We start from the raw sequence: 24283 nt of genomic DNA, 5'->3' as shown, positions 1-24283 counted from the left end.
GTGAGATCTTATAAATATTTGGTTCAACTGAAAAGAAAATATCTCATTTCTTATTTTACTGTACTTTGAAGAAAAAAATAAGTTTATTCAATGAAGTTAGTGTGTGCAATAAAAATTATTTACATGGGCATTTGTTTATTTTACCCAAGCATTCATTAAACATTTCTTCCTTCTAAGGACATTTCTGTAGAATGAATAGCCATTATTGATGGCATTCTTAAAGGTTAGTAAATAGAGAATACAATGTTTATAAATGAAAGCATTTATTGTAATTAAGTCATTAACTCTTTCTGTTTTTTTAGAGTTTTCTAAAACCATGTCCTACTCCCCTCCATTAAAGTAAGAATACAATTTACTATTTGTAAGTTAAATATATGGAAATTTCGAGAAGACTCTACTAATTAGGAACTCTTTTATGAAATGTAATTCTTGTTACTTTTCCTCTCATGGTTGGGGTGAGGATGGGAGGGCTCAGAGGAAAGGAGGGAATGAGAGAGGGAAAGAAGTCAAGTGATCTAGGAAGAGGCCATAATTATCTGGGGCAAATAGAATTTAACAATTTTCATGGATGACAGGATAAGAAGAAGCCCAAGTCAAGTATTTGGGCAGAGCTACGTACATCGAGGGTAAGTGAAGAAGAGGCAGAGAGCATGTATTTGGAATAGAATTGGATGGGGATTTGGAGGCTGGAATTCTTGTCCCAAGCTCTGCTACGAGTGAGCTAAGAGACTGTGTGAATTGTTGAAGGTCTCCGAACCTCAGGCTCTTCATTTGTAGAATGACAGGATTGTACCAGATGACCTCTAGGGTTTCTTCCAGCAGAAAAATTTGTGATTTGAAAAGGGGACCCTAAAACACCTGCCTCTTGACATTCCCACTGAAGCAACATTACTGAAAGCACACAGTGTATTGGCATCAATTTGCTTTGAAGAGTTTTCTTGTGTGTGCCTTCCTCAACAGTCATGCCTCTTTGGCTGAGGGTCTGGTTAAGCCTCCAGAAGAACTGTAAAGGTGAGGGACCTCCCCCAGCACTGGACAGTACCTCACATACCCACATACTCGAGAAAGAAAGCTCGAGAACAAGGCATGCTTTTGCAACAGAGCTTTCTGGGAATTTTTTGAGTAGGCTCCAACACAGAGCTTGAACTCAAACCTGAGATCAAGACCTGAGCTAAGATCAAGAGTCAGACATTTAACTGAATGAGCCACCCAGGTGCCCCTCTGGGAATTTCTTATATGCACTAAGAAGAGTTTAGTTTATGGGGAAATCTGTAATAATAGAAGGAAAGAACTTTTTTCTTTAAATCACAGAATATAGTTAGCCCTTAGTTTGGCAATCGAAAAACATGGCATCCTCTCTTAAGTGTATATTTGCTTATTTGATTACCTTTTCTTTTTTAGTTTTTCTCTGATTTATCATATAATAATCACTTTTTTTAAAATTTTAGGTATTTATTGGGTCAAAGTCTCTCTGCCTGGCATTTTGGCGCACAGGGTATCTTGCATAATGGAATTCTGTTTGAGATGAAGGATGCCTGCCATAAAGAAAATTCTTTATTTAGTAACTAAAAAAAAATTTAGCAGCATTTCATTATTTAGGAACCTGCTCCAAGTTTTGCCCACACACACATATCATAGGTACCTTATTCACAGTTCAGTTCCTGTGGGTAGAGTTGCTTTGCTTCATTTTGTGGTCTCAGGTCTCAATGTTTGAATTCCCTCAGAATGCACCTTATAATTTCAGTAGATGTAAGCATGTAGGAGTTTATTTATGAAAGGCCCTAGGAATTTAAACACATGAATCTATGCTTATTTATCTTCTGTGTAGCTAATGACCAGAGAAATCTTGTCTTTGACATCTAATTTGTAACTGAATATATAAAATTCTATTTAAAGAAAACAGTTGTCATTTTCAAAAGGGGCTCACACTTAGGCAACCTGTATTCCTTAGTATATCAAAGTCTGGCTATAACAGATTAGTATTTAACATTTGATTTTTGTACCCTTTGCAACTTTAGATTTAGTTGTATATATTTTGCAAGACTAACATTAATGTGTGTTGTAGCTCTGAATACTTTCTTTCTGATCCTCTTTGACTCCATTAAATTGTTGGCAATTGCATACTAGCTTTCAAGTTAGTAATTAAATAACATTCATTGATACTTAGAAAATTATTTTGTGAAGAATATTAGCTGATATATGTTTCATAAGGAGGCATTCTATACAAAAAAAATGAAAACTCAGTTTTTCTAAACAATATTCAAATGTACAACTGTACTTCCTAGAACTTGAACCAGGTTTTTAAAAATTAGGCCTTTACCTTCTCAAGTTTACTCAGATAACATAAATTCACCAAGGAGACCTTTAAGAGAGAAATCTTTAAGATTTTAAAGAAATAATCTTGTGGTACCATTTTCCTAGCTCTAAACATTTTTACAATCCTTTACAGCAGTAGTGAGGACCCTCTTATTAATAAATTTTATTAATCTACAGAAAAATAATCAATGACCATATTTTTAAAAACTTAACCGTTTTTCAAGAGAGTGAAATACAAAAATTCAATTCACTTACTTTTAAAATGGAGACCAGAGAAATAAAATTTGATATAATATATACAAGACTAATTTTTAAGTCTGTAGATCCTACATTATGATCATTTAAAGGAATGGAAAGGAGAAAGAGAAGGAAGGTAAATATAGTTGGAGAGAGAAAGAGGACAAAGGAAAAGGAGAGAAATAGAGCAATAAAAGAAAGCAAAATTAAAGAGATGTCGGTTCCATAGAAGAGGTAAAAAGGAAAAAAAATAAGACTAAGAAAGAAAGGGAGTGAATTTACTTCCCATCCAGATCCCTTTCTCCAGAATTCTTTCTGTCTTCCTCTCTCGCTGCCCCCTCTGCCCTCCTCACCTTCTGTCCTGTCTCAGTCTATAACCAATAACCCTCCCACCAGACCAGCCAGAGAGATCACCCTTGCTGCAGAAACCCCTTTCCTTTTCTCCAGGCTGCCAGAAAACATTCCTTTCCTTCTCAGCTCTCCTCCCTTTCTTTTCAGAGTCAGCCTTCCAACATAAAAAAATTCCCTTCCACCTTCTAAGCCATCAGCTGGCCTGGCACACAACCGTCCTTCAGTGCTAGATCCCCACCCAGTGCCTCGAAAGAAAGACTGTATATATTAAGGACATTATTTTTTTGCCTGTTATTATGGTACCAAATACGTTTCCCAGTTTGTCATTTTTTTTCCACTTTGATTTGGTAGTTTTTGCCATGTACAAATTTGGGGGTTTTGTAATCAAATTTGTGAATCTTCTCTTTCATACTTAAAGGCTTCCCCAGTCTTAGAACATATTCTTTAAATTTCAAGTTTTGTTGTAATACATGTTGGTTTTACTTTGTAGCATTTAAACATTGTTCAATCTGTAACATCCTGGTAGAAGGTATGAGGTAGCAGCCCACATATTTTTTTTCCTATTTTCCCACAAATTTGAACTGTCTTTATCATATCCTAAAGTCCTATAAATTTGAGTCCTTCTGGACTTTCTGATTCATTCTGTTGAGCTGTGTGTACCTCAATGCTGCACAGCTTTAATTGTTGTAGTGTATAATATATTTTATTCAGTACGGTTAATCACTCATTCTTCTGTTTTTAGAACTGTGCTGGTTATTCTTACTTGTTTGTGTGTCTGTTTGAACTTGAGAATTGCCTTGTCCCATTATTTATAAAAATATGTAAAGTAGGGGTGCCAGGTGGCTCAGTAGGTTAAGTGTCCTGACTCTTGATCTCAGCCCAGATCTTGATCTCAAGGTTGTGAGTTCAAGCCCCATGTTGGGCTCCATGCCCAGTGTGGAGCCTACTTTAAAAAAAAAAAAAAAACCTGTAATGTAGTTTTATCAGAATCTTGGACACTTTATATATTAACTTGGGGAATATTGACACCTTTGTGAGACTGAGTCTTCCTAACCAAGATCATATTACGTCTTTTCATTCATTCAGGTCTCTTATTATGTCTCTTTAGGAGAATTTTTAAGTTTTCTTCACTCATTTATTTCTGCTTCACTAGCCATATTGGTATTTAGTAGGACCTTTTATTTATTTATTGGCATTTAGTATTGGTATTTAGTAGGCCTTTTCTGTTAGGAAGTTTCTTATGTAAAAACATGCCATTAACTCTTGCTACCCTTCCAAGTAATTCCTTAACCTAACTACCCTAGTTTAGGCTTCATGTACATATGCCCCTCACTAGTACCAGAGGAAATTTCCAGTGCTTTCCTGGCACTTAAATAAAACAAACAAAACAAATGAAATTTTATTTCTTCGGCTACTTTATGACCTGACCAAAATGCCTTTCCATAATCCAGAAAGAGAAAAGTCAGATGTGAGAATCATAATGGCTTTTCAGTTGCTAGAGAGTTCATTGTAGCAATTATTTCTAAATTCTTTGCCTTTCCCTGTCAAGCCTACACATATTTGGGCTTCATCTAGTGATTTTTTTTCAGGTCTCACTTAGTTACTGATTTCTACCATAACAAGCTCCTTTCTCTATGGGAAAGACAATGCCCAATAAGACAATATTCTTGTCCATTCATTTGCTTGTAATTTAGAGAATAGACTAAGGTTACAGGAGTTTAAACTGTGTTTCTCAGTGCTGCCCATCATTGTTTGTTTATTTAAAATTTTTTCTGTCCTGGGGCACCTGGCTGGCTCAGTAGACGGAGCATGCAACTCTTGATCTTGGGGTTGTAAGTTCAAGCCCCATATTGGGTATAGAGACTACTAAAGAATAAAATCTTTAAAAAAATTAAATTTTTTTCTGTCCTTTTTTTCCTATTAAGTGTGTTTTAAAACTTTTTGAAAAATGTTAAAAGTTTCAAGCAAAATTTACATGTTATCATTTTGCAGAAAAAAAGTCTTCATTATCATAAAATGTTCATATTATGGTCTTAAAAGTTGACACTGCAAATTTTTCCTTGCATAATTTCTGGAACTGGATATGCTAATCTCTTTTTAAATTTCCTTCAGCATAATTTATAAGGTTAAAAAAGTTAAGCATAAACTTAATTGTTACCACTCTGTTTTTCAGCCTGGCTGGGTTGTTTTGGACCAACCAGATGCTGCTTGCCATTTGCAGCAGCAGCAAGAACCTTCTCCTCTACCTCCAGGATGGGAAGAGAGGCAGGATATTCTTGGAAGGACCTACTATGTAAACCATGAATCTAGAAGAACACAGTGGAAAAGACCAACCCCTCAGTATGTGCTGGTGGCTTTTACATTTGTGTATGAATACATTTTGACCACTAATTTTCATTTTGAAGTTGTGTCTCAAATGGGTTCATAGTAGTATAGGGATCCATAAGCTGTAAAAATGTGAGGAGGATTTTTATGATCCAGGGCTTTAAAAATGCCATCTTAACTGTTTCTTTTTTTAAATGATTTGATAATATTCAAAATTATTGGAGCCACAAATACCACCCTTCTAATTGCTTCTTTATTTTAAATTATTTTGTAGCCACAAAGGATGGGTTTTTTTCTTTAGACTGGTTTAGAAAATCTTGGAAATTTTTTGTAGCTTGTTACTAAAATATAATAAAATGTTAATTTCTACAGTACACTATTTTTAAATATAAATTACTTATAAAACATAAAGGACTGAATAACAAGGGTCTTTTGTTAAACACTCATTTGCCAATCTTGTCAGTGCATACACAATTTTCAATGCACACAGATCAAGGATAGAAAGAATGACCTTTAAGGTATTCTAATTTATGTCTTCTCAGTGACATTTTTCTTTGATTATCATCAGACTGTATTTCTAAATATACATTTACAAATGTCCCATTACTCACATTTATTATCAAATGCCCTTCCATTTCTCCTCCCTTATGGCCTTATGAAGGCTTTCTTTAGTCTTCTACTTTTTGACAGAGACTTAAAATTTTTTGTATTTGTCCATTAATTTCTAATTTTTGGCTTTGGTATTTTGTGTCTGATACAGTCCAAGCACTTTCATAGATATTTTCTGTTCTTAAATCCTTCCAAAGCAAATCAGTGATCCTGGTTCTTCGTGGCACAAAAGCATCAATCTCTTAGGGACCTGTACAAATCGTAAAACTGAAGACACTATGAAATTCTACAAAATTGTCCTACTGCAGACCTCAGTATTATAGCAAGCCTGACTTGAGCAGAATCACATTTCTTTCACTACGGTTGACATCACTTTCAGCTAGCCTAAATCAGGTATTTAGGAGAAAATAATCTGAAGCATTCTCTTAGAACCATCTGTCAAAATTATGTTTTTTTCAGCAATAGTACAGTAAGAATTGATCTTCCGACTACCCTGGGCTTATATGGCATTAGATAAATTAATTTTGTTATTAAATATTTGTATAAAATTCTTGATCTGAAGGTCTGATTTATTATACTAAATGCAAATAGCTAGAATAATGGAATAAATAGGGTAATGGTGTTCAGGCTGATTTACTATAATGTTCCTAAACTCAGACATGTTTTTACTATTATCTTTTTTCAGACCAGGCCTATTTCTGTTAATGATCAAAAACAGATACTATTTAATCTGGGATCTATTAAGTTTTTAATTACAGTGATTCTTACATGATACTTCATTTTGCCCTCTGCATTCGTGCATGGGGAACTCTACTCTTGGCTTAAGATCAATTCTGGAAAACATTAATGTCTGGTTCTTGAAGCTGTATATGTAACTAACTCCTAAAGCTTCTTTTTTATAATCTCTCTAGAGCTACTTTAGATTTTATGCATATCATAACATGGCAAAATAATAATATAATGAAATTATTTACAAAACTCCCAGAAATCCATTTATTCAACAAATATTTTTGAGTGCTCTTATATGTCAAACATTGCCCTAGGCACGGTGATGAACTAAAATATCAAAGTCAGACGTGTTATACATTTTCCCAAAACCTTAATTGCACAAGGTACTCTGAAGATACCAATGTGCCCATGACTTCATCTGTGTGTGTTGAAATAGGGTTTGGCCCAAACCAGTGAATTCTAATCTAAGGTATTTTTTTTAAATGATCATAGCATCTTTGACTATCATTTTAACTATCTTCAGACATGAGTGATGGTTTTTCTATTTCTAATCCAGGGACAACCTAACAGATGCTGAGAATGGTAACATGCAACTGCAAGCACAGCGTGCATTTACCACCAGGCGGCAGATATCTGAGGAGACAGAAAGTGTGGATAATCGAGAGTCTTCCGAGGTAGAAAGAATTTTCTTGTTCTTGTCCATAGACACATGTTACAGCAATAAGATTAAAGTATGTGTGGCTTAAGATTATTCTGTTTGTTTTAGAACTGGGAAATTATAAGAGAAGATGAAGCCACCATGTATAGCAATCAGGCCTTCCCATCACCTCCAGCATCAAGTAACTTGGATGTTCAGACTCATCTTGCAGAAGAATTGAATGCCAGATTCACAATTTGTAGAAATTCAGCCACTGGCCAGCCAGTATCCAGCTCGGTAAGATGCTCTTAGATTTTGTTGTAGCTTCAGGATTTTATATTATATATATTATTCCATTGGGTATCCAACATTTACATAAAATTTTGTCTTTTATCCCTGGTTTTATTGAGATGTAATTGACAGACAACACTGGATTAGTTTAAGGTATATGACGTAATGATGTGATATACATATATATATATATATAATAGCAAAATTACTACCACACGAAGTCTAGCTAACATCTATTATCTCACATAGCTACACATTTTTTTCTTGTGATAAGAAAAACTATGTCTTAAATGGCATATAATAGTGTGTTAGGGACTTTAGGACTTTATGGTATGGTCATTTTTTCAAATATCTCCACTAATAGTATGGAGCAGAGTCATGGATAACCCAAAGGGTCATTGGAGTCTAAATAGCCATTACATAAACCAGTGCCTCCCAGCCAAAGACCCCCCCAGGAACATACCTGTAATTAAACATGTTGGGTTTATTACTCATTTCAGCAAGGAGAACACACACCCTGAGTGTCTCAGTAAGAGTATGTTAGAAGGGGCGCCTGGGTGGCTCAGTCTTTAAAGCGTCTGCCTTCGGCTCAGGTTATGATCCCCGGGTCCTGGGATCGAGCCCCACATTGGGATCCCTGCTCGGCGGGAAGCCTGCTTCTCTCTCTTCCACTCCCCCTGCTTGTGTTCCCTCTCTTGCTGTCTCTTTCTCTGTCAAATAAATAAATAAAATCTTTAAAAAAAAAAAAAGAGTATGTTAGAAAAGACTTGGAGGATTTGGGTTCATGTTAGGCGATTTTGAGGATCGTTTAAGGAAGCAGGACTTTGCACTGGATGCTGTGAGGAAGCAAGAGTGTGGGGTGCCTGGATGGCTCAGTTAGTTAAGCGTCTGACTGTTGATCTCAGGTCTTGATCTCTGGGTTGTGAGTTCAGGCCCCATATTGGGCTCCATGCTGGGTGTGGACCCACTTAAAAGAAAAAAAAAAAGGAATGATTCTGTGATTGAATGTCTCAAATCTTATGTATAGTGAGGCTAAAGCTGTAATTCGTAAAAAAGCAGTAGTCACTCAGATTTGCCAGGATGGAGAGACCTTTGGTATTTTGTGGCTGGACAGTGTTCACATTTTGTCTGTGTTCAGGCATGATTACAAAGTGGTCTTGCTTTTGTGTTGATCCGACTGATGAGAGCCAAGCAAGTCCTGCATGTCTGGGGCTACTTTTCTCCTCCTCAATTATACCACACCTGTCACCAGCACACACGTGTGAATAGGAGCTGATGTACTTAGACTAAACAGGGAGGTAGATGGCATTCAATGAAATACTATGCAGCTATGAAAAGAATGAAGTGAGTTTGGGGGTTTTTTTTTGCTTTTTTGGTTTTTTTTTTTTGCTTTTTTTGTGTTTCTTTTTAAGATTTTATTTATTTATTTGTGAGAGAGAAAGAGAAAGAGAGCACAAGCAAGGGGAGTGTCAGACAGAGGGAGAGGGAGAAGCAAGCTCCCCACCAAGAAGGGAGCCCGACGTGAGGCTGGATCCCAGGACCCTGAGACCTGGGCCGAAGGCAGATGCTTAACCAACTGAGCCACCCAGGTGCCCCTGTACCTTTTGAATTTCATACCATGTGCATATTAATTTAAAAAATAATTTATTATTTTTAAGGTATTATATGGTCATGCTTAAAAGTTCAAACAGTATTGAAGTATATAAAACAAAAATTCAGTCTTCCGTCTTCCGTCTAACATATGCTCCCTCAATTGCTATTAATGGTTTGGCATATATTGTCCTAAATATTTTCTTTTTTTTTTTTAAAGATCTTATTTACTTATTTTGACAGAGAGAGAGAGAGAGAGACAGCAAGAGAGGGAACACAAGCAGGGCGAGTGGGAGAGGGAGAAGCAGGCTTCCCGCAGAGCAGGGAGCCCGATGTGGGACTCGATCCCGGGACTCCAGGATCATGACCTGAGCCGAAGGCAGTCGCTTAACCAACTGAGCCACCCAGGCGCCCTACAGTAGATATTTTGACTTAATTTTATGTGTCTTACAAGTTTTTGGTTTTGTTATTTAATAACATCAAAAAATTCGGATAGTGACAAAAGCCTGCATATAAAAGCACAGGGAAAGAAAGAATAGGGAGCTCCTGGGGGGACGAGTCATCTAGAATGTCCAGAGGGTAGGTGTTGCGGTGGGCAGGGCTGGAGCTATGAGGAGCAGCCCGGTCTGGGAGCTTGCTACGTTCTGGGCTATGGATTTCATGCCGGTGACCGTGAGAGGTCACAGAAGGGCTCTGCGCTCGAGAACGATGTGACGGGGTCTGCACTGTGGGGTGTGCTCTGGCCACAGTGCGCAGCATGGAGGGCGGCTTTAAGGAAATTGGACTTGAAGCAGGGAGATCTGTGAGGGGGTTGCTGCCGTGACAGGCAAGGCAACAAATGATGAAAACTTGAAATTAAAAAAAAAAAAAAAAGAAAAAACCCAACTTGAACTGAAGTGCAAGGAGAATATAGTTGAGAGCTGGGAAAGAAACAATAAGATCTGGTGACTGCCTTGCCTGTAAGGGACGGGAGGGGAGTCTGGGGACGAACTGATACCTGAGGGCAGCCGCTGCTGGACTCCAGCCCTGCCCCCCGAAACAAGGAACAGGATTGAGTGGTTGTGGACAGGGGAAAAGCGAATGAGTGTGGAGCACAATGAGGGGTCTTCGTTAGACATTCAAGAAAAAGTGTCTGGGAGGCCACCTAGGAGCCAGGGCCGAAGAGTGAGCCACAGGGTGGAAGGCGCTGGCCCACAGGGGTGTGGAGAGCAGCTGAGTGCCACTCCGCAGTGGCTCTCCCTTCTACCCCATCACACCCACCCGCCCCCCCCGTACCTTATCTGCCACTCAGACACAGATCAAAAACCTAAACCTATTATCACTCTTTTTTTTAAAATAAGAATCATTCCAGCAGAAGAGGCAGCTTACAAGCCTATACTTTTGAGGAACAGCCTACACTTCCTGTGGTGAGTTATCCTCTCCCCTCATTGTCAGTAAAAATAGGAAACTCAAGAAGTTTTTTTTAAAGATTTTGTTTATTTGAGAGAGAGAATAAGATAGAGCATGAGAGGGGGGAGGGTCGGAGGGAGAAGCAGACTCCCTGCTGAGCAGGGAGCCCAATGCGGGACTCGATCCTGGGACTCCAGGATCATGACCTGAGCCGAAGGCAGTTGCTTAACCAACTGAGCCCCTCAGGCTCCCCAAGAACTTTTTTTTTTTTTTTTTTTTTTGGAGCACTGAGTATGAACATTGGACTGCTTAGCAATGAGCCAATCGAGCACAGAATCTCGGTTCTTGGAGATGAGGTTCAGGACAGGGGGAAATGAGGTAGGTGGGCGGGGGAGACCGCCTCTCCCGTGCTAAGAAAGCAAGGCCCCTGCCCCGGCGACTGGGGGCGACATGTGGGCTTGTGCGCTGAGGCCCCGGGCTGGCTGGAGGCGGTCTGCAGGCAGCCTTCGGGTCGAGACTGTGTCGTCCAGCTGCCTCTGCTCTGGACGCTGGCCCCTGGCATCGAGCTGCAGTGTCTGCCCCATACGTGAAGTGGCACATCCGTCACTTGGGCAGGGGTGGGTTGGTGTTGGCAAGCTCAGTGGCCAGGCTGCATGGAGTTCTGCTCTCTTCCCATCAGACTCCACATCCACTGAGGCCTTCTGCCTCCTTCTCAGTAGGATTTCCAGCCGCAGCCTTGACTGCGGCTTAGACCTTAACAGCCTCATGCCTGGACTCTTGACTCCCTTTTGGTCTTCCACCCCCCTCTTCCTTACTCAACTCTCATTACTTTGAGTTTATCTCTCCTTGACGCAACCCCCACTTGTGTCTTACTTCCAGGCTCCCAGCCCCTTCAGCCTACCGTCCTCCTCATCCGCCCATGGGAACCTCCTGCTGCCTTCACCCCGTCCCTCCTTTTTCTTCCAAACAGGCTGCCCCCTTTCCTGACTCTCTCCCTCCTCTGGCTCTGCGTGCATGCCATTTCCACATGTAGAATACCTCCTCACCTTTTTCCGCCATTTGTAATTTTGAATGGCAGTCTATGCATTAATTTTGAAAAGTGGGGATTGTTTTTGCTTTTATGAAAATTCCAGCATAGGGATGCAGAGGCTCAGAATTCCTTGAACTAAGAGTGGCTTATCCATCTAAAGAGGTGGCACTGCACCAAGATAGGGACACAATCCTGTGCTGACGAAGGAGGGGGGGCAACTCACTTGTGCCATTGGCCCAGTCAGTGTTGACCGTCTACAACAGAGGAAATGCTACAGAAACACGGCCCTCACCATCCTTTCTCCCGCTATTGCCACTTGCCTGTCCTCCTCCGTTAGGCTGGAGCCTGCTTAAGCAGAGACCCCTGGTTTTCTCCCACTGTGCTTTGTAATGTCCTCCTACAAGGAAAATGTCTCATTTCTGACCGACTGACAGGCATTCATCCAAGACGCTCACCAGATGAGCAGCAGAATCTAGAGATGATTTATATTCATCTGTACATACACGCACTTTAGTTTTTATATGTACTAGAAAAGCTACTTCCATACCTTTTTCTTCTCAATACATTGAATTGATTTTTAAAAAAGTTTTCTTGAGGTATAATTTACATACCATAAAATCCCTTCATTTTGTACAAATACATGAATTTTAGTAAATTTGTACAGTTGTGCAAATATTACCATAATCAAGTCTAAGAACCCTTCATCACCCCAGAAAGTTTCTTCAATCCCAGCATCTACTTTCAGCCCCACGTAACCACTCATCCTCCTTCTGTACCTACAGCGCTGCCTTTTCTAGAAGTTTCACATAAGTGGAACCATACAGTGTTGTAGTTTGATGTATCTGGCCCATTTCACTCCCATATGATGTTTTCAAGTTTTGACCATGCTGGTGCACGTCTCAGTAGTTCGTGACATTCTGTTGTGTAGATGTATCTGCTCTATTTCGTTTATCTACTCACCAGCTGTTGGACGTTTGTAAAGCCAGGCAACTTAAATTTCATTATTTTGTAGATCAACAGCTCATCATATCTGTGAGCAACATACCTCTACCCCGGTGTGTCTAGGGACAGTGTAGCTGTAAGCAGACCAGCGGCGATAGTTTATATGTATAAGACACACTGGGGAAACAGGCCAAACCTTGAGGAGTCTAATCTGGTTCAAAAGACAAAAGGAAGACCAAACCTGGACTACTTTAAGTAAACCTGGGAACAACCAGACCTCTTTGTTCATTAGTAATAAACTCAAAAGTAGCAGCTTCCTGGCCCTTACAGGAAGATGGCAGTGGTAACTTCTGACTCAGCGCATATGGGTGATAAATTCTGTAGTTAGACTACCTGGCTCAGATCTCAGCTCCATATTAGCAATGTATCTGTTAGGCAATTACCCCAGTTTTCTAAGCTTCAGTTTCCTTGTAAATAAAAACTGGCTGGTAATAGCAATTATCTCCTTAAGATTTGTGTGGAGGTTAAATGACATGATCTATGTTAAAACATTTAGTGTGTGGTTGTTACTACTGTCATGTTTTATTAATGTTGGTATCGCTCTCATCATTATGGTCTGTTCTGGTTTTTCTTAAGTAGAATGTGGTACACTTCATTTCATACACCTCAAATTATGATTTAAAAGTCCATTCATTTTAAAGAGAGAGGGCAGTGAAAAAGGGAGGTAGGTGGTCCTTTTAAAAGGTTTGTTTCATATTCATACTCAGTTTTCCTATTATTCTTCACTGTAGCTTTTGCCTACTTCATCTGGATTACCCCCAGGTTGGGAAGAAAAACAAGATGAAAGAGGAAGATCATATTATGTAGATCACAATTCCAGAACTACCACCTGGACAAAGCCCATGGTACAGGTACCATGCAATCTACCTGTTAACTTGTTTTCTTACATAATTTACGCCATCATACTCCTGCGGAAGGTAGTACATCATTCTGTGGTATATACTGGTTGCTGCTAGCCATGTTCTAATTGTCTGCTGACCTTGGTGCTCCCATTTCCTATGGCTCTCTCACATATATGATTACCACTTGCTATCATGTAAAACAAGTCCAGCTGGGAATAAAATAGAGCAAATGATCTGGTCCATTGGGTAATAATGTTATTTGAATGGTTAAGATCATTATTTCTCTAAAAGATAATCTTAGTGATTAGGATCTGTTAAAGAAATTTGCCACGATGACACTTTGTCCTTGGCAACAGCGAGTGGCTTTTGTGACATTTCCTCATGTTTAGGAAAATGTTTAATTTATTTTATCACTGTTTCTCTGACTGAGAAATTTTTTAACACTGAAAAGTATAGAGAACAATACAGCAAATATCCACCTTCTTAACACCCAGAATTTACCACCATTAACAAATTACCGTATTTGTTTCTAGGCATTTTATTTTTAAAAATAAAGGAGCGCCTGGGTGACTCAGTCAGATAAGTGTCTACTTTGGCTCAGGTCATGATCTCAGGGTCCTGGGATTGAGCTCCCCCCATCGGGCTCCCCACTCAGGGGGAATCTGCTTCTCCCTCTGCCCCTCCCTCCACTCATGCTCTCTCTCTCTCTCTTTAAAAAATATTTAAAAAATAAAATTGTGGGCACCTGGGTGGCTCAGTTGGTTAAGCGACTGCCTTTGGCTCAGGTCATGATCCTGGAGTCCTGGGATCGAGTCCACATTGGGCTCCCTGCTCAGCAGGGAATCTGCTTCTCCCTCTGACCCTCCCCCCTCTCATGCTCTCTCTCTCTCTCATTCCCTCTCAAATAAATAAATAAAACCTTAAAAACAAAACAAAACAAAACATAGCCAGTTGCTATAATAGTATAAAGGCAGTGGCATACAATTTAAAAAAAATAAAAAGTAAAATTGTACAGATAAAACTAAATTCCTTTTAGCCAAGCGCTTGGTCCTACTACCCAGAGAGAAGCACCGTCTTAAGTCTGTTGGGCATTCTTCCAGTCATTTTTTTGGGGGAGGGGGAGGGCTTAAACAACAGAAACATTTCTCACAGCTCTGGAGGCAGGGAGGCCGAGCTCAGAGGGCAGCATTTTGGGTCCTGGTAAGGGCCCTCTTCTGAGCTGCAGACTTCCATCTTCTTGCAGTGGCCTCACACAGTTCTTCCAGGCTCTTTTATATACTTACAGAGAGAGCTAAAATGATGCAAAGTAGTGTTTATGTTCCTGTGTTTCAAATTTTGCAAAGATGTCATATAATTCTAAATCTTTTTTGTTCAACAGTGTTTTTAAATCCTCTCCATGTTGTCTTATGTATGGATCTGGTGTGTTTCTTTTAACCACTGCCTAATATTTCATCAAATGAATATATTACATTTCAGTGATCCAATTCTGCAATGGATATTTGCCATGCATTTTTTTTTTTGCCCAGCATTGGCAGCCACTTCTATGTGTGGGGAATTGCGCACTCACTCTGTGTGTCTTTGGGGCAAGCAGAGACAGCCTCTTTGAACTGGCACCGTGGTGACCTTGCTGCTGGGGCACGGTCCCTCTGACCTCGTTGCCTCCATCACGCACATCCACAGCAGACTTGGACTGTTAGCCAGTGTCGTACCGCTCAAGAATTAGCTGAGAAATTATAAGTTATTTTAAAAACGAAGTTTGACGAAACACTATTAGAAAAATGAGTCTGCCATGTTTAGGTCTATTTATAAGGATATGTTCTGTTTGCAGGTTAAGTTACCTTTTAACCACAGCTATTTGTGTGTTCTCTATAAAACATGACAACATGACTTACTTCATGTGCTAGGCCACAGCCGAGACCAGTCAGCTGCGGTCAGGCCAGAGTTCTGCGTGCCCTCAACCACACGTCCCCACGAGTGATTCAGCACAGCAGGTGACCCAGCCGTCTGAAACGGAGCAAGGATTCCTTCCTAAAGGCTGGGAAGTCCGGCACGCACCCAATGGGAGGCCTTTCTTTATTGACCACAACACCAAAACCACTACCTGGGTAACTTTAATACTGTCCAGTTTGAATGTAGAACAATGATCTTAACTCTTACAAATAGTTCCCTGTAACCCTTAAATGTACATTAATATAACCTACATTTCCTCGTATTCATTTAAAGAGATGCTGAATTCTTAACAGTATTATTTCTACTCAAGAAACACGCCTATTTTTAATATTTTTAGGGATTGTCCTGGAAATACATTTACTTCCTATTTCGTTTTTAACTCGCTAGACATAAAAGTTTAGGAAGGTATTTGTAATAATCCTTTTATATGTTGCTTTGTAGTTCCAAGGTACTTTTGAATCCATATCTCATTTAATACCCAGAAAACCTTGGGGGAGGCTAGGTAGAATAGTATTTTTATTTTAAGATAAGCCTTAAAGCTGTTTAGCAGTTGGTTCACCACTAATAGAAAAATTACTGAAAATCAGCAACAGATGACTAGATTTTGATTAATTTATTTACTTAAAAGACCAAAGTACCTTAATAAAACTAAAATAGCTTAATAAACTACTTAACTAAATAATATTAAAACAATATATGTAAGTGAATCCAAACAAATTGAATTTTGTTCTTTTTTTCAACAATTTGAATTGACTTTAGTAAACTTTTTGAGTTTACCTCCCTAGCTTTAAAAAATATTAATACATCAACACCTTTACAGATAAGTGCCAAAAAGCATGCTCAAGCCCTCAGAAATAACACATGGTCTAGTTTCATGTCCATTCATTCAGCAGTTTTTATGGAGAGAATAGCCCCTAGGTAGAGACGCAATCCCTGAAGAGTGGGGCAAAATTCTCTGAATGGCTTCTATGAAACAGATGATGAGTTAAAACTGATCCTACTCTGAGATCTGCGGACTGAATCTTGTAGCCTGGGAATGATGGGTTTTAGACAGAGAAACTATTATTTCACAGATGAAGCAAATGGAATAAAAGTAGACTTTAAAAGAGAATATTTTAAATATCAATTGATGTTAGAAAAACATAGTAACAGATTGACTTTCTTGATTTTAAAATTTGTGTGTGTGTTGTTGTTTTCTTTATTTACTCTACCAAAAAAAGGAAGATCCAAGACTGAAAATTCCAGCTCATCTTAGAGGAAAGACATCACTTGATTCTTCCAATGATCTGGGACCTTTACCTGTAAGTTTATAGACTTGCTAGCAATCTAACTTGGCTCTCTCAAACATTTTTTATTTTGGAATACAGTAGTTCTTCAACAACTATAAGTAATGTTATTATTAAAGTGTAATGCCGGGGCGCCTGGGTGGCTCAGTCGTTAAGTGTCTGCCTTCGGCTCAGGTCATGATCCCGGGGTCCTGGAATTGAGCCCCACATTGGGCTCCCTGCTCAGCGGGAAGCCTGCTTCTCCCTCTCCCACTCCCCCTGCTTGTGTTCCCTCTCGCTGTGTCTCTCTCTGTCAAATAAATAAAATCTTAAAAAATAAAATAAAGTGTAATGCCTTCTACTAAGAATGGAATATGGAAATTAACTGTATAACCAAATGCCATTTTTCTACCCTGTATACATCTCAAACCCTTTCCAAAAATAATTGAAATACATTCTTCATTATAGCCAGGATGGGAAGAAAGAACTCATACAGATGGAAGAATCTTCTACATAAATCACAGTAGGTGCAATGTGATTTTTCATTACATTATTTTTTTGTAATATTGAATTTTGTGCAGGAGACTCAAGAACACCTTATTTCTCTCCCTCTTCAGATATAAAAAGAACACAATGGGAAGATCCTCGGTTGCAAAATGTAGCAATAACTGGACCAGTAAGTCTCTTTGCATCCATATGCTCTGATGGCAGTGGCCTCTCACCTGTCTTGTCAAGGGCAAATGGTCAAGGGCATAATCCTACAGACCTTGAGAGGACAGCACATCTGCAATTCTGTACTCTCCCACCACCCCCAGGTCTTAATAATTTGAAAAGAGTGTATAAACTTATTGTCCTTACCCTTGCAATAGCCTTAGGAGACTAGTGAGCCAGATAGTCAAATGCCAAGGCAGTGGGGCTGCTGGGCTCAGGCTGGTACTTGCCATTGCCTGAAAAAGAATGTTGGCAATCCTCAGGAGATCAGAGAGGAGCCAAGAATATATCAGGTGAGAAAGTAGACAGCACCCAGTCGACTCCAGGGGCATGCTTGAACTTTTTGGTGGAAATTACTGTAAATGCTGGTGTATAAAATACTCGTATTTAAGTATAAATATTATAATACTTAATGTTATCATATAATAATGATAGGAAAAATCATTTTCTTCTTTATACAGTTACTTGTTCCATATTTTGTTTTTGAGATTTTGTTTTCTAATTCACAAAAACAAGTGAAATTGAAGATCCAGTTCTTTTAAATTACTCTTTAGTCTCCATGTTTAGTATTTTAAAATAATGGGGAAAAAAGGCAATTCCTCAGAGTTCAAGGAAAAAGTGCATTTTTCAAATTATTCCCTTAATGGAGAAATCACTTGGACAGTGTGTTTAGAAATGGAAATTTTCATTTCTAATATTTCTCTCCTTGGAAGAAATTCCCTGTTTCTGGCTTTTTGCATTTCAAGAATATTGCATGATGAAAATTACAGCCATGGGGATTGCTGAATACAATTTAATTTTAAACAGAGAAATTAAAAATTTTAAAGTTTTGTATTTGTTTTCCTTCAAATTAAACTTTTCTTTCCAAGTATTCTCTTTTAATGCCTTTAACTTATGTTCATAAAATATCCAGATGGGAACTTTAAAAATTGTTCCAGAATAAAAACAACCTAAACCTTCTTTATTTTTCCAAAATTTTCAACTCAAGGCAGTGCCCTACTCCAGGGATTACAAAAGAAAGTATGAGTTCTTCCGACGAAAGATGAAGAAGCAGGTTAGTTATATTTACATTGAGTTCTTAGGAATGATTGTTATGTAGACTGAAAGTGTGGGAAATGCATTTTTAAAAGTAATAGAGAATTTATTCTATATTTTAACAACTTTGAATAGCTTCTTATAGGGAAAGGTGGCTTTTTTTTTTTTTTTTTTTGATTCCTCCATGTTACATATCATTAGAGACCACAGTTTGGGCTTGGTAGAATCCGAGCAAGCTCAGATTGTCCCCCAGCCTCATCCCTGATTGTGTAGGAGGACTCTCTATATTCCTCTTCTGCTTGGACTCTTGTTTTCCAGCGGTAGTTATTCATGCTCTACTGCTTCGTACAACTTATCTCTGCCTAATTTGAAAATACAACTGTGATTGAAACAGTGGTCCTTTTGTTTGTCTCCTTCTGCTTATCAGATGTGTTCACTATAGTTTTTTTCTTCCATCACCACAAATTTAATATTTGGAACTAAACTCATCATCTGCCCATCTATTTCACTTCTGTTGGTGATGACCACTTTGTAATTCCTTTCTAATTTGCTCCCACTTTTCCCCTTTCCCTGCAGTTTAGGAATACTACCACTAGGTGGCTATATTGGGTTACACTTTCTTGCGTTCCAAGCCTGAAGCCTGCTTTTCCAAAGATTCAAGATGGTGGGTCTGTTACCACAGAATGTTTTCATCCAACATTTAACAAAAAACGAAATGTAATAGTTTTTTAGTGCAAATATTTTGTGCCTTAATAAAAGCCTAAACTATCAGCAACTTTTTAAAACTCATCTTCAATAATAGCTTTGTGTTAAAATTGCTCTGGAAATTGGTTTTCTATTTCCTAAAGTTCTTTGGGGTTTTAAGACTTTGTTGATCTGTTGATCTGGTAAATATTTTTACTCTTAATGAAAATATGCTGGTGGACTAGAACTCACTAGCTTCCCCATTTGCCATTCTCAACGCTTACAAACATGCTATCATATCTAATTGTTGATGTCTTTCTGGCAGCAGGAGATATGGAACAAAGCCTTCATAAGCAGGTCATAACACACAGAAGCCACAATGAAGGCAGTAATAGTTACTGAGCTCTCACGGCAAACCAGACATTCTTCTTAGCAAGTTATATGTATTCATGTAATCTCTATATTAGCAGTCTAAGGAAGGAACTGTCATTGTCACTTTTGTAGGTAAGGATACTGAGGCACAGAGAGATTAATTAATGTGATCGAGTCCCAGGGTTATTAGTGGCAAAGCCAGACAAGTGGTCTAGCTCGAGAGTCCATGTTCTTGACCAAAATGACATATATTGATGATTAAGAGAGATATTTACCCAGAATGCAAGAAAGTTATATAAAGAGATAAAAACATGAAAGAAAGGTTAAGAAACATGGAGTTGCTCCAGAGAGAGAGACTCAAGAGCATGGGGAAGGGGCTACAAACCTGCATCCTTAGTTTATCAAAAAGTCCCTAATAGGATTTTAAAAAATCCATATCTAGTCTCATTACAGCAAAAGAGCAGAACACCAAGACAGAAATAAAAATGTTTAAAAACCATTGCTACAAAACCTTGAGTTGTCTTTAACCTTTTCCTCTGCCTTATCCATAACATCTCACTAGTGAGGAGTAAGGATGGTTAATCATTATTGAGCTCACCATATGCCAGACATGGAGGAAGCACACGAAATGCATTATCCCCTGACGTTCTAAAACAGCTCCATGGGGTGCCTATTATTGTTGTCCCCAATTTACAGGTGAGGAAATGAAGCCTTAGAAAAGACATGTCAGGGGGGCGCTGGGATCTGAACACGAGGCTCCGGCCCCCAGAATCCACACCCTGGTCCACTACTCAGCCCAAACATGGAAGTCGCTCCTCCTGCCCTCTCTCTCCTCCATCGCCATCCCTCTCTCACAGGGTCTTTAACTGACCAGATTCCTCTTGTCTCTCCTTAAAGCCACCCGTTAGTCAGTCTCCAGGAACAACCTGACCCTGCTGCTCAGCTCAGCAGCTCTTCCCAGTTGGCATCCACGCTCCCTCCACTCTGGCCCCAGACCACTTGTTCTGCCTTCTCCTGTCACTGCAACAACCCTTTCTCCCTCCCTCCTGCAGCCTCTTGCTGTTACATACAGTAGCCACACATACCCCCCCCACCCCCCAACAGGTTCTTCCCTTAGCTGCTCCTTGGTCCTTCCCTCCCTCTCCCTCAAGTCAGGACTTGTTCTTAAAGCCTCCTGGATCACCTCATTTGCAATTAATAGCTCAATCTTTTAGGCCCCACAGAACATTTGTTTATATCTTTATTATTAGCAATTTTCTTACTCTTGTAAATCTCAGGATTAGTAACATTTACATTTGTTTCTCTTACACACACTGGATTATAAACTCCTTGAGGGAGGAATCACATCTTATACCACATTTTTATTCCCTTTTCTTCCCATTCCCATTACTATAGCTACCTAGCATGGGGCCTGGCCCAGAGCAGGCCCCAGTAAATGCTTGGCTGCACAAGATACCTAGTGTCTAAGATTGGTTTTCTCCGATCTTGCCTTTATTTTTAATTGCATAAGCAGCAGAGAAAACTGCTTATATTGCTTTATAAAAACTGCTTATATTATTCTGTTTCTGTAGGGCTTCCCCTTTTCCCTAAATATATTAAGAGTGAAATTGTTTTTTTTTTTCTTAGAAGTAACCCTCCCTTCTTCTTTTGAAGTGACAGAATTTTCTCTTACTGGTTTCCACTTGAACATTGCACACAAAGCACTTAAGAATAAAATATTCAGACATCTTTTTATAAAATTTACAATGAGGTCTGTCTAGAAGCCTAGTTATCTGCATTTGTCACATAAGCAGAGGATGTACAGAAAAATCAGCAAGACAGCAGAGACTCAAGAGCTCAGGCTTTCTTGACTTTTGTCTTCGGTTTCTTCACCCATAAAATGGAGATTATATTTGTCTCTTCTTCCTTGCGTTGTTATGAGGAGTAAATGAGTTAACCCATTAAAATGCTGGGAATAGTTGCCTGGTACAGTCTGTAAATGTTAGTGCCTATTAATGAATGCAGCAGGGTGGGCTCCAAGGAGGAAAGGTGGAGGTCGGGAAAACCCCAGAACCAACAGGCAGCCAAGAAAGAGCAGGCGTTGGCTGGGCTGTAGGCGGTGGGATGGCCTTCACTGGAACTTAATATGGAATGGACCGTTCATGAAGTGCCTTCATGTGAACATTATTGCCACTCCTGAGAACTGCTTCTTCTAGTATAAAAATCAGAAGTCTGTATTATTATGTGATTAGAGAAAAGGCATGAATTCTTTTATACCATAGAGGAAATACTAGACAACATCCCTAGTCACATTTTCCCCAAGAAAGGGTCTTGGGCACAGGGTAGAGCACAATGGTTTAAATAACTTTACAAGAAATAAATTTGCCATTGTGTTGAATTGATTTAAACCACAAGTCTCTCTTCTCTGGGTTTTCAGAATGACATTCCAAACAAATTTGAAATGAAACTTCGTCGTGCAACTGTCCTTGAGGACTCTTACAGGAGAATTATGGGCGTCAAGAGAGCAGATTTCCTCAAGGCTCGGCTGTGGATTGAGTTTGACGGTGAAAAGGGGTTGGATTATGGAGGAGTTGCCAGAGAATGGTTCTTCCTGATCTCAAAGGAAATGTTTAACCCTTATTATGGGTTGTTTGAATATTCTGCTACGTAAGTACTTTTACAATGACTGTATACAGAAAAAAAAAGTCACTGTTCTGAAAGTAACAAAGAGTTGTATGATGCAAGGAAACTGTGTTAACAACGTGCCAGAAAAGGAGACAGTCACTAATGTTGTTTCAGAAATAACTTTTAAAAAAAATGGTAGTAAAATACACATAACACAAAACTTACCATTTTAGCCATTTTAAGTGTGCGGTTCAGCGGTGTTCAGTACATTCACATTGTTGTGCCATTGTCCCCACCGTCCATTTCCAGAACTCTTTCACCATCAACTGAAACTGTTGAAGCCCATGAAACACTAACTGCTTTCTTCCCTGGTGGTCGCCATTCTACCTTCTGTCTCTGTGAATCTGACCACGCTAGGTACCTCATATCAGTAGAATCCTACAGGGCTTTTCCTTCTGTAAATGACTTATTTCCTTAGCATAATGTCCTCAAGGTTCATCCATGGCATAGCATATGTCAGAATTTTCTCCTGTTTTGAGGCTGAGTAATACCCCATTGTGTAAAAGGACACCCCATTTTGCATATCCGTTCATCTGTTGAACACTTGGGTTGTTTCCACCTTTTGACAGAAATGACTCTTTTTAGTATATGTGCTGCCGAAGCGAGCACAGAAATGACTCTTTTTAAAACCATTAAATCCAGTGGTCTCATGTGGTTCTAATAGAAGTAAAAACTCCAAAAAGCGGGAGCTAATTTATTATTCTGTTATATTAAAATTTTTATATGAAATGTGGAGAAGAACATTTAAATGTGTTTGTCTTTACAGGGATAATTATACCCTACAGATAAATCCAAACTCCGGATTGTGTAATGAGGATCACCTCTCTTACTTCAAGTTTATTGGCCGGGTAGCTGGAATGGCAGTTTATCATGGCAAACTGTTGGATGGTTAGTATTAAGCATAAAACATTTTTTTAAAGTATAATGATCTTATTTCTTTCACTTGGTAATCATTTTCAATACATTTTATTTTTTTGAAAGGTTTTTTCATCCGCCCATTTTACAAGATGATGCTACACAAACCAATAACACTTCATGATATGGAATCAGTGGTATGTCTTTTTCACTTATAATGTACAGAACATATAATTTAAGAAGCAACTGGATATTTTCAAGTTGGAATTTGATGATGAAGAAATTAATAGATTATAATGTTCCAAAATACAAATGAACGTTTTCCCCAATATTCTAATATGAAAATTTCCTAATACATAATAAAATTTTTAAAATGTTATAGTGGACATATATGTATCCACCACCAAGATTCTGTACTTGGTTTTTTTTCCCTATACTTACTTTATTACCTACCCATCTGTCAGTCCACCCATGTGTCCATCAATCCATCTTTTTTGATGCACTTCAAAGAATGCCCTTCTCCCTAATTACTCCAATGTACTATCAACATTTGAATTGTGATCTTTTATGATGAGTGGATATGTTTTCAAAATGACAGTCCAAAGGCAAGGCCTTGTGGTTAGGCCACTACAAAGAAATGGAAACCTAAGGATTAAATCCCTGATGGTAGCTTTTCTGTGTGAACTGAAAAGCCTCATGTGCTGTGTGTACACATGGATTCCAAGCTCTCTTCCTGGGAACCAAGTATATTTTTTATTCCTTTCCTGTGACATTATCTATGTGGACCGTATAATTCTTTGTGAATCATAAGATTTCACAGTTATTTGAGTTGGTTAATTAAGGTTCTACATTTAATCTGAGATTTTTCTTTAACTGGGGCCAGGTATAAATAACAACCTGCTCATACATAGCTACTTATACATTTAACACCCCGTCTCCACAGGCCGTACCAGAAAAGCACTAGGTGCTCCTGGGCATCCGTGGGAGTTAGGATTCATCTGGAAACTACTTTAGTTGACCCTTCAACTGGATAATAAAATCTGTCCTTCCACTGCCTCTACATAGAGATAGGTTTCCAAACTGTCGGGCAAGCCCCACTGTGCTGATTTATGCATTTCTACTCTCACACTTAATAGTTATCCCACTCTTTTTATAATACTGTGTGTATATAAGAAAAGACGTTCTACTACTTTTCATCTTTTGTCTAAGTAGTCAGACTCTCAACACACTTTCTTTGCAGGTTCAGGTGTCTTTTTATGTACAAATTTTAAATATGTGATTTCCCCATCTAGGATAGTGAATATTACAATTCATTAAGATGGATTCTTGAAAATGATCCCACAGAATTGGACCTCAGGTTTGTCATAGATGAAGAGCTTTTTGGACAGGTTTGTAAACT

General features: G+C 38.9%; 1 protein-coding gene across 6 annotated transcripts in view; it reads left to right on the top strand.

Moving 5' to 3' along the window:
* NEDD4 (NEDD4 E3 ubiquitin protein ligase) overlaps positions 1-24283 on the top strand; it is a 141334-nt gene that overhangs the window by 109062 nt on the left and 7989 nt on the right. For 5 of the 6 annotated variants that reach the window (XM_028100475.2, XM_028100474.2, XM_028100473.2 and 2 more), the window contains 14 exons: positions 5078-5244; positions 7124-7241; positions 7334-7501; positions 10426-10491; positions 13238-13357; positions 15253-15453; positions 16519-16599; positions 17032-17086; positions 17181-17239; positions 18263-18328; positions 21782-22011; positions 22796-22917; positions 23011-23081; positions 24177-24272. In XM_028100475.2, coding sequence (XP_027956276.1) covers positions 5078-5244; positions 7124-7241; positions 7334-7501; positions 10426-10491; positions 13238-13357; positions 15253-15453; positions 16519-16599; positions 17032-17086; positions 17181-17239; positions 18263-18328; positions 21782-22011; positions 22796-22917; positions 23011-23081; positions 24177-24272 — 1620 coding nt within the window. The remainder of the gene's footprint in view (positions 1-5077; positions 5245-7123; positions 7242-7333; positions 7502-10425; positions 10492-13237; positions 13358-15252; positions 15454-16518; positions 16600-17031; positions 17087-17180; positions 17240-18262; positions 18329-21781; positions 22012-22795; positions 22918-23010; positions 23082-24176; positions 24273-24283) is intronic. The other variant, XM_028100472.2, reaches the window with a different exon arrangement.

The sequence above is a fragment of the Eumetopias jubatus genome, unplaced genomic scaffold, assembly GCF_037043125.1.
Source record: "Eumetopias jubatus isolate StellerSeaLion01/CBP00866 unplaced genomic scaffold, mEumJub1_p1.0 scaffold_7, whole genome shotgun sequence".
Lineage (NCBI taxonomy): Eukaryota > Metazoa > Chordata > Mammalia > Carnivora > Otariidae > Eumetopias > Eumetopias jubatus.
This window is presented reverse-complemented; position numbering and strand designations above follow the sequence as displayed.